The following is a 19,387-nucleotide window of genomic DNA, read 5'->3' as shown; positions in this document are numbered from 1 at the left end:
AACTCATTTTTTGCAATAAAAATTATTAATTAAAAGATTATTTCCTTCAAAAGAGTGGTGTTGTCAGTTACTGGCGGAAAACATTGTATTTGTATCTCTGAATTCATGCCTGTCAAATTTACTTTGGGCTTTGATGACATCTCAATAATAATCAGGACATTCTGTTTCTTCAGTTAGGTTTCTTTCCACCCCAGCCTTCTTGGATGACCATCTATGTAAAAGCTACAAAAACAAAACAAAACAAAAAACACCCTAGCCCTACCTTCCTGCTGTGCCAGTGGATTTCGTTTTCTGCAATCCGTACACTTCTACGCTTTTATTTACTGCATTAATAAATGTATTTTTAATGGAACTAAGATGGCATCGGAAAAGAGGCTGCAGTCACGATTGTTGCAATCACACTTTGCCTTTTTTTGCATATTCCTTCTTGCTTTAGACCCTCTTTTTGCCACATGAACTCCCTGGTGAAGAAGGCCTGTCACTGTCTTCAGCACCTCAGACGCCTTAGGGACTTTAGACTACCCTTCAAGGTGAACAGGAAATATCACAGTCTGCTTTGGGAACAGCAAGAGGGACAGATGGGCTCTCTAGAGGGTGGTGTGTTTAGCTAAGCGCATCATTCGTACCGAGCAACCTGACCTGCAGATCATCTATAGCAAGCAGTGCTGGATCAAGGCCAGGAAGATCTTAAAAGACCAGCCATCCAAGCAACAGATTGTTTTCTCTGTTGTGGCCTGGGAAGCATTTATTTAAATCTCTGACTCAATCTGTGGGTGCTCTAAATCTGCAGCAAGGGGAACAACAATGAGATCTTGCTTAGATCTATGCGAATCTGAAAGAGATCTTGACACAATTAGTAAGATTAATCCCCTAGTCCGCCCGTTTTACCTGCTCAGAATACTGGTACTGTAAAACTTTTGACGGATCCCTGAATCTTTCAATGGGGTCCTTTTTTTAAAATCTTTTTGCCAACTCACCCACTAGTCCTGAGAAGGCTTGAATTTGCTTTGTAGGCTTTTAGTAGAACAAGGTTCCTACAATGACTTTGTTAAAAAATTTAAAGTGTTAAAATGTCTTCTTGAAAACCAGTTATTTGTCAAGGGAGAAAAATGTAAGTTTCACGTTGACTGTCTCAATTTTATGTTACATTATCAGGCCCTGGGGTGTAGTTATGGATAATGCTTGTTGGTTCTTCTTTTTTGCCCGATTTCTGTTCACCATTACGTATCACCTAAGTTATGTTGAATGTCCTGATTCCATTTGGGCACACCGGTCCTAAATAAAGTCATAATTTTGTCATAATTTTGCTGATTATTTTAATGAGCTATGTGTGAGAAATGAGAAATAAGTGCTATTAAATGATTAAGCATTATAATAATGCTAACATTTCTAACGGTTAGAAAAATTAATACTTGTTGTTGACTTTTGTACAACCAACAGTCTTCTTTCCATCAACTGCAACTGGGAAGGCATGTTTGTTTGTGACTCACCCATGGCAGAGTTTTCTCCACAGCAGCTGCCGCTGCACTGAGCTCGTAGCAGGGATACCTCTCTCTCCAGCATTTCTATACGGCTGGCTAGCTGCTGCAGGGTGGCTGAGGCAGGGCAGGCGCATGCCTGCTTGGGGATGTTGATGCGGTGAGTGAAGGTCACCTGGCTATCTGAGTCCATGGTCTGCTCCGTGTATTCTGTGGGTAGCTTATCAGGAACTGCAGAATCCCTCTGACTTGACTCTGCGGTGGAGTCCAGATCAACAGAGCACAAGGACTCCAGAGGGACATTGATGTTGTAAACATGGTTAAAGATTATAGGCTGTGTCTGGTTGCTTTGGAGGCCTCCACCATCAGGAGCTTGCCGCTTAAACCTGTTGGTCCGCACAAGTTTGCCATCATGGGCTGGGACAGCTTCAGCACCAAAGAACATAAGTGCCAAGCCCACCAGAGAAATAAACACCACTATGGTGCAACCACACATTGTCACTGAGGGTCTGGGGAGGGGGGTTTCTTCAATTCCTACGAGAGACTGCTGATTTGCTCTGCAGACACAAACAGAGGAGAGATGTTGATATTTTGAGCAATATTTTTCTCAAAATTTAATCTAAAACTAACATTCATTTTCATACTTCAAAAGTGAAACTTAATTACAAAACAGTTTAGATCTGACATGATTAAAGGCATTCCAGACTTAACGCAAAATGTATTTGCGTATATTTCAGTTTCACCATGTTGAAATTATCATTGCTCGCTGTTTTAGGGTATCATAATGTTTGGGATATTTTTATTCACAGGCCCTTATTACTTGGTGTGCTTCATTAGAGCATACTAAAGATCCCTGTACTTGTTCTAAGCTATTACACACCTTTGAAGCCTGTTGTCATTGTTTAACATAAAGACAAGAAAAAAGATATTATAAGGCTGAAAAACAAGAAGAAAATCATTAGAGACAAAAGTCAAACCTTGGGATTACCAAAATCAACTGTGTGGAATATCATTCTGGAAAAAGGTCTTGTGGACAGATGAGACCAGCCTTATCATGTATCAAAGTGATGGAAAGAGCAAAGTGTGGACTGCTCACAATTCAAAACATAGCACCTTAACAGGCTGGTGGCTTAGGCATGTACTGTTGCCACAGGTACTGGTGCACATATCTTCATTGATGATGCACTGAAGCCAGCAGCAAAATGAATTCTGAGGTGAACATGAACATCTTATCTCTGCCCTCATCTGGCCTTTGTTGATTATTCTTGTATCTGTGTATTTGTGTTCCTGTCTGATCATAAGCCTTTGAAGTTAAATTATTTGGTTTTCAGTTAAGCTCTTGTTTTGGTTTTTATTCTTGTTCTAATAACTTACGTCCAACCACCTCACATTTCTGACAATTCTGTGATACTTCTACATATCACATGCAACAAATGCATTGAGAAATTAGGAATGTTCTTAACAGAGAATAGCTTAGTAAAAGATTAACTAAATTTGGCCAAAAACATGATTTACAGGAAAAATCAAACAGTGCAAAAATCTCTCTTTTTATATTGATATTTATAAGATTGTGTCTGTAAATGGATGAAGTAAGAATTCAGTTGTACAATGTAACTGCTTGTTTCTGCTGTGCACATGACAAACTCTTGAATCCTAATAAATTGAGGTTAACACTATTTAATAAAAGAGTATGGCAAGGCCTTCCATTTTTACACAGAGTAAATTGGTCTCTTTTTATTTTTTCCAGTACCATCTAGTGTCTGGTAGTGAGAGAAGAATATACCCACAAAACAATTAAAATTGGATTCATTTTTCAAAACTTTAATACTGGTTTTCAGGATTATATGTACATTGTGCTGAGTTTGGGAAGGGATGTTGAAAATTACATGATACAATGTGTTGATTGAAGGTTTTTCACTGGATTGATCTTTTTCGGCAACAAAACTATCACTAGATCACTAGAATAAAAATTAGAGATTTAAAAGTAACTGTCTGATGCTTAGTTTTGGCTTATGTGATTGGGAGAAAGAGAAAAGAATTGGAGAAGAGAGAGATCATCTTTAAAGAACATGAATCAAGATCCTATGATAACCTACTTTGACTACTCTGCCTTCAAAGATCAAACAATACATAAGTTCACAATAAAACCAATATCAATTTACTCCTCAAAGCCGCACTGAAAGATATGGGAAGATTTTACAAGATTTAGTGCCGTTTTGTGGACATCTAATAATGGTATACATCTCCTGTCCTTTTTCTTTCCCTGAGGAACCTGTTCACCAGCTTCTACTATACTTAATAATACATTTGATGCAAAGAGGCATCAGTAAAAATGAAAAGTTAAACTGTTGTCATTGAGCCAAGTCACACCACAATGTCTCTTGTCTTGTCAGGTGTAGGGCTTGAGCAGTTATAGTGGTAAAAAAACAAAAACAAAAAAAAGAAACAACTTAAAAACAAGCACAACGTAGCATTGTGATAGTTTGGATGACAAAAACATTAATCCACAGAGGCCAAGTACTCATATTTTCTATTTAATATTTTAATATGCTAGACCACTGTCATACTATAATTATCCAGAAGATAGTGCTGAGATGTTTTTTATTTTTCTGAACCATGTGTCCAAGCCAACCATCTAAATAGTATGAAATCATATTGTCAATTTTCAAGTTTACTACAAATGCAATATTGTCCAATAAAATCACAAGAATTCTATACCATGTTTTAAACATTGTGACAGTACAGCCTCTGGTGAATCCCACCCCTAGTTTCGTTCCACTTAGTTGTGGTATTGGTCCACAGAGAATGTGGCTTTTTAATTCCAACCTCATCTCGTTTCTCCCTCCTTCACATTTAAGTGACGTGTCAGAACACATTTCATTCTCAAAAGATCTACAAAAAGTGAGAAAAAAAGAAGCAGAAACACACTCCACTTAGCACACATTAACACATTAACATTAATGGCTGTTGAATTAAACAACTCCCTGAAATCACAACCCCTTTAGTGGCACTGCTAAACATGCCTATATGACAAAAACAGATTTTCTCTTTTCCACTCTTTCTATTTAAAGTCAGATAATTATTAAATGGATCCATGGTCTGGTGTACTCTCTAATGGGACAGATCTGTCATTATCACTAGAGCACCACAGGGAAGTGGGCACCTTCCTAAGCGATTTTGGCTCAGTTCAAAGCAGAGTGAGATTAGGTCTTCCAAGCAGCTTGATGTTGCTCTTTTAAGAGTATAGGCTGCTGGGAATCATCTGTTTGGTCTCATGCTCTTTGCAATGGCCAATGTTTGCCCCCAGTGTTTGTCACATAATTCACATAAAATCATTCCATGCTTTTATTATTGCTGAGAAAAACATATTGGGGTCAAACACATACAAATCAAGTTGATAGAGGCAGGTTGGGAAAGTTCTTCACAACTTAGATTTTCTTTTATTTTGCTCCATTACATGGTGTATGAAATTAGTGCTACTAAACTGAGTGTGAGCTAAAAAGGCATATTTTCTTCCTGTGTGTTTGTGGACTAGTGTCATTATAGGACAGCCTGTGTGTGTGTTGTGAGACCTAATAAGTACTGGGATCTTTTAGCCTAAGGTGACAAGCAGTGATGAGAGATCAATATCTGTCTATTTTTTACCACAGCAAACTCATGATCAAGTATAACTGCTGTCTATACAGTGTTACAGTGTGTGTACAGCAATGCTCGAAAGTTTTTTAAATAAATGTTTCAATAAAAAAAAACTGTTCACGTCACGGTAAACTCTTTTCAGTTAATGACAATACAGTGAAACTGACAGTACAGTGAACTATCAAAACAGTGTAAACACCAAAAGAACTTGCCAGTTCTACTAACATATACTGGTGATATTTATCAGGTGGACCTACCGTACAGATGTATGGTACACAAAAGGTGTACTTTGTAGGCATACAATTACTTTGTAGACATATAAAACTTTTCCAGCACATTGGCTGAAAACAAGCCCCAAGTGTAAAATATCAACAAAGAATCAAAACTATTCTAGCCTGATATTTGAAACATGTATTTACTGACACAATGTTACAGTCCTTTTGAGATTGCCCCTATATAGCATCCCATTAAAGTGTTAGCATTTTTTAATTGTGCTAATAGGACAGAAAATCTAGTACTTTGTAAGAATAAAATTACTGACTGTATCTCTTGAAACACCAGTGACCAAAGATTATTCTGGTAATGGTCCATCAACATAACAATGACAGTGGCATTAAAGAGACATGCATGGTTCTAATGTGAGTGTATGAGACACAGCAGTGTTGCTGGAGTTCAGACACATTTCAGAGAAGAATATGTTAACAGTGTACAGTAGATATGTGATAAGCTATGGAGGCCACACATAGTTAAGACATTAGCAGGTCAACAAAAGCATTAACCTCTTTCTAAGATAACACAGTGGGAGGCTTTGTCAGCTTTATGTTGCATCAGGAAAGGCCCTATTGATAATGGAAAGATAGCAACTACATGACCACATGGTTCTTACTTTTAAGCACATTGACTGGATACAAGCCCCAAGAGCAAAATACCAACAAGGAATCAGAACTATGCTAGCATAATATTCTTTGCTCTTTGAAAGTGTTCACATTTTTAACATGTATTTACTCTCACAATATACTACAGTCCATCTGAGAATTCCCCATATATTCCATCTCATTAAGAGTTAAAAAATAAATGCTAAATAGAACAGAATATCTAGTTCACTTACACAATTCTGGTTCATAAAAAAATATATAAGCAAGATTATTTTAAGTTAAAGTTTTGGCACCCTGCATGGTCAGTACTTAGTAACACCCTTTTTGGCAAGTATAGGAAGCATACTGTATGCTTACTTTAGCCAGCTGAGAGCTTCCTGTTGGGGGATTTTCCATTCATTCTTGCAAAAGGGTTCTAGTTCTAGGGGCTTCCTAGCTAATCTTGATTGCACTGCTCTTTTGAGATTTATCCACAGATTTTCTTCACCTTGTGCCCTGTTGCGCTAGTGAGCTGTGTTGATGAACTGAACTGATGAGTTTTTAATCCATCAGCTCACAGGACTTCTTTAGATGTTCCTTTGAAAACGTGTGATCCTGAGCTTTGTGGACAGGGCACAGGAAAGATTTTCTTCTAGGGGGGAATTCTGAGATTCTCTGATACCCTAATTTCCGGGTTGAGGTGACCTTAAACCTTTTAACATGATGGAGAAGATTTATGTGCCTCTAAAATGCTATTAATTTTGGCCTGCATTGAGAGCATCTTTAACATCATAATTTTAAGAGTGAAGGTCAACAGCTTAGAGAAGCCCATTAATGCTGACTGTCGGGACAAAGAAGAAGCTAATTAGGAAAATCTACCACATGGAAATATTTTGTATGCAATTACTGACCAAGGGGGTAATGACGTCAATGCCAGAGCTGGTCTTCCATATAAGGAGAACCGAGAAGGAAGGAGCTGCTCGCTCCTCTTTGGTTACACAGACTTCAAATTTCATTTTTCATTTGAGGAGCCCAGAAGTCCTGACCACAGGCTATAATTTATTTTAGCGACAAATGAACAGCAATTTGATTAATTTATATGTGTTAATATATATATATTTAAACATTAAACAATAAGCATTAAACTGACATTAACATGTTTACTAACTTTTGTTAGTCTCTCCCACATGGTAAGGTATATAGTTTAGCGGTGTAATTTAAGTTTATGTATCGATATCAGAACAAAAAAAGACGGATCGGTGTATGTACCTAGTTGTACATAACTTATTTTAGTAACTTAAAATTTGATACTACTTAAAATGTCTAAAATTAGGTTGAGGTGTGGCACATTAGCTATAGATGATCACATCATTTGAGATGATTTTGAAGAACCATATTTAATAAACCATACTTCATATTTAAACCACAGACATTTAGTTGTTTTGCTCTTGATTGTTAAAGTGAGTGGTATTACCATGCCGGGATTCAGAAAGGTTTCTATGGCCTTTGAAAAAAAAAGGTTGCAGATGCATATGATTCTGGGAAGGGATTTAAACAATATCAAAATAATTTAAAAATTAGCCACTCTACAGTCTGAAAAAATAATTTGGTGTGGAGAACATTTAAAACACCTGCCAATATGACCATGTTAGGCTGTTTTAGAGAAGACCTCAAGATCTGTAACAATCCTTAAAATGCCATCACAGGAACATCCATGTTCTAAAACTTTAACGATTAAATCCACCAAGTAATGGCTAAAAAATATAAATGGTTAACATCAAAATTTGAGTGTTTTCTTATTGCTATCAGTGAGATGCATGCCAGCACACACACACAAACACACACACATTCTCACATAAACAAACATGCTTCCAGTTTTCTAAAAGAAGCTTACACAAGATACCACATCCAACTCTTGAATAATGTATGCAAGCTGCATTGATGTTTGCTCACTCCCCTGTGCTGTGCTTGATCACAGTACTTTCCAGTCCCCAGAGGGAAAAGTACTCATGTCCTAACAGCAAGGAAAATCCTCCACATATCATTATCAGCTTCTGCCATTACAAATATGATTACTGAGTGTTTTGCTTCTGCTGGAACACTGAGTGGTGTAGTTGTACACTTCAGCATGTCTGTTCTGAATTCATCTTTGCTTCAGAACAGGAGAAATCACTGGGACCTGACACGAGTAACATTGCTAATGTGCTTGTGTTCAATGAGATGTCACAGCACAGCAACTGCAATGGATACTGATCCAGGCTGTGTAACGTATGTTCAGTTTAAAGAGAAAATGGTTATACAAATAATTTACTATGTATGGTGCATAAAACCACATGAATGCTGAAAAATGACTTCAAGGGGAAACAAGATCCTTAAATTTGAGTTATGTCCCTGCTTCTCTCTGTATCTCTCTTTCTATTCTTATGTACACATTGGCCCAAAACATTTAAATAGAGTTGTCTGGGGTGTCTGGCAGGCAGGACCTGTGGCGAGTTATACGCTGACAGGCGCATGCCCCGAGGTAGTGGGGGCAACTTCGTAACCCCTATTTGCACAGGTTAATGTTCACCCTGATACAAACACTGCAGAGGCAAAGCATGCCCCCTCACTCTCTTACTTCATCCTTCAGAGCAGGACAACTCGGCCCTGCAACATTACCATTCTATTCTCATTACTCCAACAGCGCCTGCCAAATTGCCTTGTCTTTCAGGATCATTGGAGCCTGTTCATTTCCAGTACCTGTGACCCAGCAGGTTTTAAAAATCTCCTCCTTCAAGGTTTCTACGGCAACACGGTCCAAGGCATTTAAATGAGCAAGTAAACTGAGGACTGGGGAACCAGAATGTAAGTCTCTTGTTTACTTTCATGAATATATACAATGTAATAACCTCTATCTGAGTGAAAGTAATTTCATATATGGATGTTTTGTTCAATGCATGGTTAAAACATTATCACACAATAAATAGATTTGAAGGGTACATCTCTGCGACCATGCAGATAATAATATATTTTAGGAGCTCAGTTGGTTACCAGTGCAACGACACAGAATAATTAAGATTCTAAGGAACTCTGAAATTCTGGAACCCTATCATTTACAGATCAAGAACTGTTTATGCACCATTTCTGTTTTCTTACACATCTAGAATGTACCATGTTCAACATGTGCTACTCTTACTCCACATATATTAAGCATTAGATTTTTTAAAATAAAATCATGCAGTGTAGGACCATGCAGTATTTTCCATTTTTTCTTGATGCTTCTGCTGCTTTGTTGGCGATTTTGGATAATGGATAAGCTGGACCATCCATCTTTTGGGTAAACGTTTTGGCACTTCACATGTTACCACACATCTATGCCCTAGCAACCCCCTGGGAAAATCATAACAACCAGCATGAACCATTTTAACTGCGCAACCATTCTGCGTTTCCTTCAGAAAATGCACTTTTCTAGTTATATATACCTATCACAGCTGTCCAATGAAAAACATGTATCTCCATTTTTGTCTGTTTGTAGTTTTCTCTATCTACTTGTACGCTGGCCTGTCTACTGTGTAAATTATTCTGGATGGACAGACCAATAGGAATGCTTTACATTACTTGGAATAAACTCATTTTTCCCTAACTTCCATTCAACGTTAAAAACATTTTTGCCTTCTCTTGAAAAGTTACCATTTTAGAGATACATGTAATTCATTAGACAGCAATGATATACATTTCTAGTTATATGTTCACATTACAAAACAGTGTAATTAGACTGGCTTAATTAGATGAAGTTCAGCAGATGTTGAATAAAAATCCGTACAGGAGAGTATCTGAACAGTAGTTTTTAAGTATCTGTCACTACTGTTATCTGTGACACTACTTGTTTTAAGTCTGTGACTACATGTATTATGATAAATACTGTAGTTACAAAAAAATTTATTTTGATATATACTATCGTGATATAGTATATACTATATCGTCCTGTCCTATTATACCTGCAAAAATATATTTAACAATGTGGCGTGTGCAAACGTCAATTCATCACGTTTATTTTTCCCAATATGTTAAATTCACTAAATAAATACAAACTAAAATGTACTAAATACACATTAAAATACCATTTTGGTTTTCTGTAAAGGATTTATTCACTGATTTTTACTTAAAACCAACAGATGAAATTTCACCAGGTTTGTCAGGACCTTGTTCTTGTGCTTTTCCCTGTGGCAATCCCAGGGCTCCGCCCAAGAGCCCTGTCAGCAACCAAGCTTCTGGAGAGTGGCTGAGCATGCGCACTGTAGCTGCTTCCCCCCTCGTTAACCTCATGCACAACACCTGGGACGGTGGCAACAAAAGCCTTAGGCCTTCATGAACTGGTTGCTGTGAATTAACTGAAATGTCCAAGGTCCAGAGATTTCCACAGCCTGCTCAAAAAGTGTCCTGCTTTGCCACATCTCTTGTGCTCTGTTTGTCTTAGGTAAACCTGCTTTTGTTGTTATTGTTAGGTTTCTGTGTTAGCTGTGCTTATTAGCACTTAGCCCTTTTTTCCCTGGGTGTCCTGGTGATTTGTTTGTGTAGGCCCAAGCCTGGCTTGTAGCTTTTTGTTATTATTAATATCCCAGCCCTGTTTAGCACCTAGGGGCTGCTGGTGGTTTTCTGTTCTCCTTATGCCTCTGTCCCCTCCTGAGCTAGGCTCAGTAGTTTTGTTATCCTGCCCTGTTTTGGTTTTGTTAATTGCTAATATACTCAAGCTCCTTACTTTTCCCAGTCCCCTGTTTGTCTTGTTAAAGTCTGGTCTGATTGGTCAAGTTTGTATTGTTTGTTGGTTTTGTCCCTCAGTTGCTGCTGTCTTGGTTTATCCCATCTTGTTTGTAAACCCTGTCTTGTTTCCCTAACTGTGCTTATTAAAGTCTTGCATCGTCCCATCCCTGCAAGTGTTTCCTGGTTTTCCACTGCCATGCCTGACCAGGCATGATGAGGCATTAGAATTAGCATATTGCCATTCGGGACATTAAAAGGAACAAAATGAGGTACTTGGGTCTTGGTCCAGTAGCAGTGATACTAAAGGCACACAATTAGAAATACTATTTGTAAAGTACATGCATATGGACTAAGGAGATGTGAGGTGGCCAACTGAGCCCACATTAAAGCAGTATCCTGATATGTAACAAGGAATTTAAAAATGTATTTTAATAATTGGAATTTGGAAAATTTGTAGAATTAACTAACTTTGACATCCTCCTTTAGTTTGTTTGAGATTTGCTCAGTTTAGTTCAGGCATTTGCCTCTGCAGCTGGATTTGCTTTTATTGTTCTGTTTGTCTACCAGTTTCGTAAAGATCAACCCACATTTACAATGAGGTGAAAGGAGGTTTATGAAAAAGAAAAATAAATTCCTTTGTTCTATGCTATAAAAAAATTATAAGGTGCCTGAGAACACATCTTTAAGAGGGGTGCCAATAATTGTGGAGGGCGTTGTATATTCATCCTGAAATGTAGTGCGGTGGTCATGGTTCAGTGTCTGCAGTGCCATGGACAATACACAGTACATGTAGTTTATAGGTATGTGCAAAGATGACTGAATTTAAAGTTTACAAGTGTAAGTCTCACCCAGAAACCAAATAACCGCAATTCCAAAGCACTCAAGCTGGCAATTTCTTTTTTTTTTTTTTTTTCTTTTTTTTTTTTTTTTTTTTTTTTTTTTTTTTTCATTACTGTGTTTATTAGTTCATTTCATGCTTTGCTGTTATTTGTTTTGATTTACTTTTGACCAGAGGAAGATGGGTTCCCCCATGGGTTTCCCTTTAGGTTCTCCTTTCCTCTTGGTTTCTCCAATTTCATGTTTAGTTTTCTCAATGTGCTCAAAGACAAAAACAGTACAAATGGTTGTGTATTGTTAGCTTAGTTTAGATTGTTAGTCTACAACTGTGACTCAGATAATGATTGGATGGTTTTATTGAAAATTAGTAAAAATCCTGTTCATTCCAAAGAGTTCACTTAATTTTTCTTGTTTATATATTTTTTTATTGCATTCATAAATTTAAACAGTTTGATGTTTATGGTGTGGAAATTCTTTCAATAAATGCCATTAATGGCTTTGATTGTTTGCCTTCATCATTGCATTACATTATCTTTCATACTTCATATTCATGCCATATTGTGTTATGAAATAAATCTTTTATAATGTATATGTAGAGAGAAATTTAATTAAGTCTAGGCTTTTGGAGGTTTCAGTGACTGTGCTGTAATGGCTAACATCTTTATATAAACATATTTAGAAAATCTAGAGCTGTGTTCAATTCCACAGAATTTGTGATTCTGTTACAGCACCCCAAATCCAGTTTTTCTGTCCTGGCACCGAAGTGGTGGAATAAACTTCCCCTGGGTGAAAAAAATCCCCTTTTTTTCCAGAGAGTACTTGGGTGAATCGTAGTGTCCAATATTATGGTATCCTTGACTCTTGTATTTAGTAGTATGTAGGCTTAAGAGGTATCTTCAGATCCTAGTCTATAGAAAGTAGCTAAGGGTATTTTCTGAGTAAACAGTGAAGCACTTTTGTAAGTCACTCTGGAAAAGAGCATTTGCTGTATGTAAATATAAATGTACTCAGTTGAATCAGCATGTTACAAAATCTAAAGACTTTTGGACCACAGTTCAACCTATGTTTACATGGTTATAGCTAATCTAGTTTACTAACCACCATAGGTTTCAATTTCCCAAACACCTGCATGTTGTCACCAATTTTTATTTTTAGCAAGAACATAAATTAGCTCTATTTTATTTATATATATATAATTTTTTTTACAATTTACCTTATTTATAATGTCATTGAAGTGTCATCACTGTGATTTTATTGTAAGCTATTAAACTGTGTTTAAAAATTCTTTTGAAATCAGACAAACTAACAGCATGTAGTTCTTTTTGATAGTTGTACATCGTTCACACATTTTAACCAAAGTGTGTTAGAGTCTGATTGACTTACAAAAGACAACTGAGGACAGCCGATACTATGCAGAGCTGTACTATAACCCTGTCAGTATAAACATATTTACAGTGTCAAGTGTTTTTTGTTTGGACCCTGCAGGAATTACACAATGCACTGCTAGCTAACTTAACAGCCTAGAACAGAATCTGTGGCTATTTTTTTTATTTATCGCAATTGAGGCAGTTCTATCACTATGAATGGTTTCACTGTTTTAAATCTCATCCCTCCCGTTAAGCCCTGTGGCTTTCAGTCAGGTTCAGTCGCTAAAGTCTCTCATGGTTACTGGTTCTTATTTTATTAAGTTATTGCGAAAACACGTTTGCAATAACTTAATAAAATAAGAACCAGTAACCGTGAGAGACTTCAAAAGAAATAAGAAGCTGAGAACAACAGCTAAAATAAGACAAACAGTACTGGAGCAGACAGCAGATTGTACATCTATTAAGCAGTGAGCGATCAGTGAGTAAAATGTATGCTTGACTGCATGGCCCTATGGCATTCATTATTGAGCAGCCTGGCTGCAGGTCAATTGGGTATCAAGCCTGTCTTTGCTGCATTTTGATCCACTTTAGTATTATCACAGATGCATCTGAGAAAGAAGCCTATTGACCCTTCCTGGGGGTCCTCACTTCTATTCCTCCAATAACACCTGCCTTGTTCCCTGTGTAGAATTCTCACTACCTACTACTTCATACTCGATTACACCACTGCATTACCCAACTTTCTGATCCAAACCCAAAGTCTATTTCTCAGTTATTAGTCATATGTATCTAGTTGATTATTATTATTATTATTATTATTATTATTATTATTATTGTTATTATTATTATGTAGTATGTAGTATGTTATTCTTATTGTTGCAGTTACAAATTATTTAGTATTTACATGTTAACTTCTTTGAAGAAACACAAAAAAGCTAAGAAAAAGAAACCTATTCCACAAAGAACTCCAAAAATGGACTGGACAACAACAGAAATTACAAGTAGCACATGGACATGGAGGAAAAAAAAAGAACTGCCAGAAGATGTGAGAAATTATGGAAATGTATGGACAATTTCAATTTCAATTATCTCTAGAAATCTTAATATTACTGTGCCCAATGCATTTAAGACGTTTGCAGCAAAGGGCACTGTAGCTAACATTCTTTGATGTGAACGGAAGAGAAAAGCGGATGGAAGATTTTTGAACAGTGACTACATAACCAAATTCAAAGCAGGACAGTTACCCAAAGCATACATCAAAAACAACCAGAAACTGTTTAGGTCCACATCTAAAACTGTTAGGGTCCACATCTAATTCCTGTTGAAATATCTCGAAACAGCAGTTGGGGGAAGCCACCCTGCAAATCTGAATGAAAGAAAGAAAGGTGGTCCAAAAATCCAGTAGCAAGGTGTGAGTCATGCTTGATTACAGGAAGCAGCTGATTTCAGTTATTGTTTCCAACAGGCGTACTACTAACTATTAAATTGAGGGGGCCAAGAAGGTTTTCCAGTCCATTTCTGGAGTTCTGTGAAATAAGGTAATAAATTGATGAGATATGACTTCTTTTCTCTTTTTCTTTTAGTTTGTGTTGTTCTAATGCAAACAAAAGAAATAAATGTGAATGCTAAATCTGTAACTGCAACAATGTTCTGGGAGAAGTGGGACACTTTCTAAAGAAAGTGCATGAGTTCCAATATTTTTGGACCTTAGAATTTAGGGAGATAATACACGCCACATTAATACCTTATCTAAATAGTATCGAACCTGCAGAGCTGCAGCAGCAAGGACACTGTTCTCATTGATTAGAAGCTGCAGATCAAAGGCTTCCAGCACTGTCACTTCACCTCTCCTCACAAATGGCATCATTAAGAGTGGATCTCAGTGCTTCATTAAGATGTTATAGGCACCAGGCCCTTCCCCAGAGATAATGCCACTCAGACATACACCCACACATACACCCAAAGGGCTTGTCTGCTGTTAGGTGAAACCAAGTAGCATGTGCAACTACACTGTTGCAATTCGGTATTAAACCCTCACCTGTGACTGTGATCCCAGAAGTGAGACTGAGCTAGTGCCTCCTTTCTAGCAAGCTGTTTTATTTAAACAAGAATGACAAAGAAGTACATTTGATTGAATAGTTTTGCTTTTTCAAAAAATCTGTTTAAATGTTATGTGAAAAGGTTAGGACACCCCATGATAATCATTTTCTTTTTTTAATATAAATTAAACATGTGGCATTCTTAATTGAAACAATGTCAAGAGATGGATGTAAAATTAAATGTTTTTTTTATTATTTGTAAAATGTAATTAATAGAAATGCATTTCTTATGAGGAAAGGGTCAAGACAACCTATGCCCTAATGACTAATATTTCCCCCCTTGACTGAAATAACTTTAGTTAGCTTTCTACAATGATCTACCAGTCTCTGACATCAACTAGGAGAATTTGTTTCCCACTCTTCCATGCAGAATTCTTTCAGCTGTATGACAATTCAGTATTAGAACATTTTATTGTATTATTATTGTACATATTATTGTATAGTATTGGTGTTGTGTTCACAGTGCATATCAAGCAGGTTTCCCTGTCAGTGGTTATAAGTTTTTTTAACCTGCTCTGTTTTTATTGCACTTTCTGTTTTGGTTCAGTTTGCAATTTTTGCAAATGCGATTTTTTTTGTTCAGACTCTTTGATCTACTATTTGACTATCTGAAGTTACCTTTATGTGTAGGTTACTCACTTTCTTAGTTTTTAACTGGGCCAGGGCAGGTTTTTGGATGACTCTGTTGTAATCACTTTTATTGGCGGGCAGATAGAAAGTTACGAAAACATTTAAGTGGTAACCCGGAGATGTCAAGACAGAAACTGAGCTAGCACCTGTCAAAAGAAAAGGAAATGGTTCACTGAGCTAACAAGAACGTGTGTATATATATATACACACACACACACACACACACACACACACAAACCTCTATTCATACACATACTGAGAGATTCTACTAACATGAATCTCTGGATGCATTGCTGTTTTATGTTTGAGTGCTCTGTGCTAACACTGGTGTACAAAGAAAAAGCAAGACATGTTGTGTTGCTCACACCTTGGCCTTTTGAAGCTTTACCCTTTTCTTCCCTTATAACTGGCTCTGACTATTGAGCATAGCTGGTACCAATGCCCTGCAACATATATGGCCAGAGACATACAGATACAGAAGCTCATATGTTTACAGTAGTCTAAAGAGAAACAAAGACTCTAATAGATGCAGTATAAACACAAGTCTTCTCTAGAAACACTACAAAACTAGTGTACTGGCATCTTCTTCCACATAGTACCATGTTAGAGTGAATACACATTTGGTTTGTTTGCATACAGTGTGTTGGCAGTGTGCATACTGTTATGGCATGAGATAACTTTTAAATGCAAATTGAATATTTGTAGACAATCTAGAATCCCATTTGAGAACAAAAGTGCTGTGTACGGAAAAAAATAGGCACTGAACAAATTAACATACCTATTTGAAAGAAGAAAAAAAACACCCATATTTCCATCCCTAACAAGTCCTTCACTAATTAATGTACTAAATGTAAAAATAATGCCAGTTGCATATCATACTATTTTTATACATATAGATTATGTAAAATAGTTAATGACACTAAATTCTTTCTAAATTAACTTTTTTTTAATGAAGAAATTCCTCATATTTATTGTTCTTGCAATATATACCCTAGAAAAAGTATACTAAACTTTATTATGCTACAGTGCACTAAAGTGTACTTGCAGCCACACTAACAATCAATGCACATAGAGTGCTTAAACAATTTTGCACACAAATAGTACAAAATCATAACTTTGTTACAATGTTGTTTACATTTTTTTACAGTATACAGTACAATAATTACTATTATACACTGAGTGTATTGGAAATGTACTAAAAATACTATAAGATATACTTTTATTAAGACAGTCAATCCAGTTTCCAGTCCTGGATTTTATCCACTGGCAGGGACATGACATATTAACAATTACCATCTTCACAAATGCTGAAAGCATTATTCTACATTAGTGCACGAGTGATCACTGCAGCATTCCACTACAGCCAACACGCAGCCATGCTCACCAGCAGAGAAAGTGGTAAAAAGCTCATCCAGCCTTCAAACACTGAGGCCAGGCAGGTATGGAACTACATATATTACAAATGAACACACAAGGTGAGGTAGCTGGGGGGGTGACTTCACACTGGTGATGTGTGAAAGGGAGGGGACAACCCACCCAGTATGCAAGTAGGTGTTGCCAGGAGCCAATGGGAAAATTGTGAGTTTTACTCAAATATGTAGAATACTACACACAAACAGACTGTATATTACTGAACCAGCACAGTTCAGTTCAGTAACAGCTCAACTTGTTGAGGAACACCAACACAGGAGAAATGATTAAATCCAGCATCAGTGGAGTTTATTATTTTGTGGGTACCTTGTGCAGTACCTTCCTGTAATTCATATTTTCCATCCATCCTTTAGTTTTAACAAGAGATGTTTTGGTATTTTTTTGTTTTGGTATTTAATTATACTCACATACAGGCCAGTTGTATGCAGAGCTCTTGGCACTGTTGACTTGTCTACCTCCTCTCCAGAATAATTGCCTCTCTGTGGCTTCCCTTACAAGTTCTCTTCCTTCTCGTATTGCAGCAGCAATAACATAACATTTATTCTTCACAGTGGCTTGCAAATTCATTCAATCCCAATAAAAATACTCATATCTGTTTGGATTATAAATAACACTGATCATTTGAGTTTTTTTTTAAAGTCTAAACCTCAACACTAATTCACTTAAAGTGATATAGGTTTTATGTAAGAAAATACATTTTTTGTTTGCATAATTATTTAATCCCTGTACTGTGGAATATTGAAGTTTACACAGTTGGGAGACATTTACTTGGTTTACAGTTGATACCTACATGTGAATCATTAAACAATGCTGTACTAAAATTATTACACTTAAAAGCTTTCATTACCTCACACAGAGCTCCACACAGTGTTGTATGTAATTATAGTGTATTAAAATATTACAGTTTTCAATATGTTCTGGAACTCAAATACTGAAGTCAAATACTCTTTTACAGTTTTATCCATTATAACATGTATGCATTTATAAAGCATTATGAATACAAGAATCATGGAAAATGTTCTTCATTGCATTGTACTTATTTAATAGGGTTTTTTTCAGCGTAACTTATTTCTTCTGGTACTTTTTAGTAAACCTTTTAGTAGCTTATTAGATAGTAAAACCGTTAAAACTGTATCATGATATGTATGTGTGTCATGAAAATATCTCAAGTATCACCCCTAGATCAGAGGCTGTGGAATCAGCTGCTTTGCCATGTGTACATCGGTCAGGGCAGTAAATGAGGGAAGAAGTGGGAAAGAGGTTGCCCTGGCATTCTGTGAAACACACAGCCTTTCTGTAATTTGTTGTCTTTCAGAGATCCTATTTCCGATGTGTTGATGCAGCAGATAGATTCCCTCACCATGGCCATTTTTCACCTGTCACAGAAAACCTGTTTTACCCTCGTTCTTTCCTTCCACAGACAAAAAAAATGCTTTTTGAGCAGTGGTCCTTTAAGAGCTGTGAGTATAAAGATGTTTTTAAATCAAGCACTATTTTTTCTAAATTACATTTACATTTATGGCATTTAGCAGACGCCCTTATCCAGAGCGACTTACAGAGGTGGGACAGTGTAGTGTTAGGAGTCTTGCCCAAGGACTCTTATTGGTGTAGCGCAGCACAGTCACCCAGACTGGGAATCGAACCCCAGTCTCCCACATGGGGTTTTAGCTCAGTGGATTTATCTGTTGCGCCACACCAACCACACTATTAATTAATTAAATGTCTGTCTGATACAATAATATTAAGACTTAGACAGAAAGGCTTCATGAGGACAAACATTACTATACATTAAATTAGTATACACTCATGCAGGACAAACATTTAGAAATGTTATTGACATAAGCACTAGCTGCATGCCACACTAACTTCACAGGTTAAGCATACGTTTTCAACTACTCAAAAGTCAATACCATTTTCAGAGAGCAAATGGGGGCACATTTTAAATCCAGAGCTTCGGAGGTCGCCTTTATTCAGCACACAACACCAGAAATGAGCGCGTCCAAATGCTGAACTGCAGAAATCTCATAAACCGCTTTTGAAAATGAAAGCCACCCTGAGGAACTAATATTAATGACTGTGAAAAATGACCAATTTTATGTTAATGAAAATGACTATTTCTGAAAGCATAAATTGTTTTGTGCAAAAAATTATTTCCATGATAAATTGGGCTATTCAATTTATGAATTAAAAGATGATTAATTGCTTGTCTGGAAATAAAGGCAGTGAGCCTGCTGTGCACGCTGGGTTAATTGTAAGGGGGAGGGGGTCGCCTTCTGCTCAGGACAATGAATCCATAAGATTTAAAGGCTTCGTTT

General features: G+C 36.8%; 1 protein-coding gene across 3 annotated transcripts in view; it reads right to left on the bottom strand.

Annotated features, from left to right (window-relative positions):
* The window catches only part of tnr (tenascin R (restrictin, janusin)), a 142,087-nt gene that overhangs the window by 61,422 nt on the left and 61,278 nt on the right, over positions 1 to 19,387 (bottom strand). For all 3 annotated transcript variants that reach the window (XM_072688249.1, XM_072688248.1, XM_072688250.1), the window contains exon 2: positions 1,491 to 2,035. In XM_072688249.1, the coding sequence (XP_072544350.1) occupies positions 1,491 to 1,974 (484 nt within the window). In that variant the 5' untranslated portion in view covers positions 1,975 to 2,035. The remainder of the gene's footprint in view (positions 1 to 1,490; positions 2,036 to 19,387) is intronic.

This window comes from Salminus brasiliensis, chromosome 9 (assembly GCF_030463535.1).
Source record: "Salminus brasiliensis chromosome 9, fSalBra1.hap2, whole genome shotgun sequence".
Lineage (NCBI taxonomy): Eukaryota > Metazoa > Chordata > Actinopteri > Characiformes > Bryconidae > Salminus > Salminus brasiliensis.
This window is presented reverse-complemented; position numbering and strand designations above follow the sequence as displayed.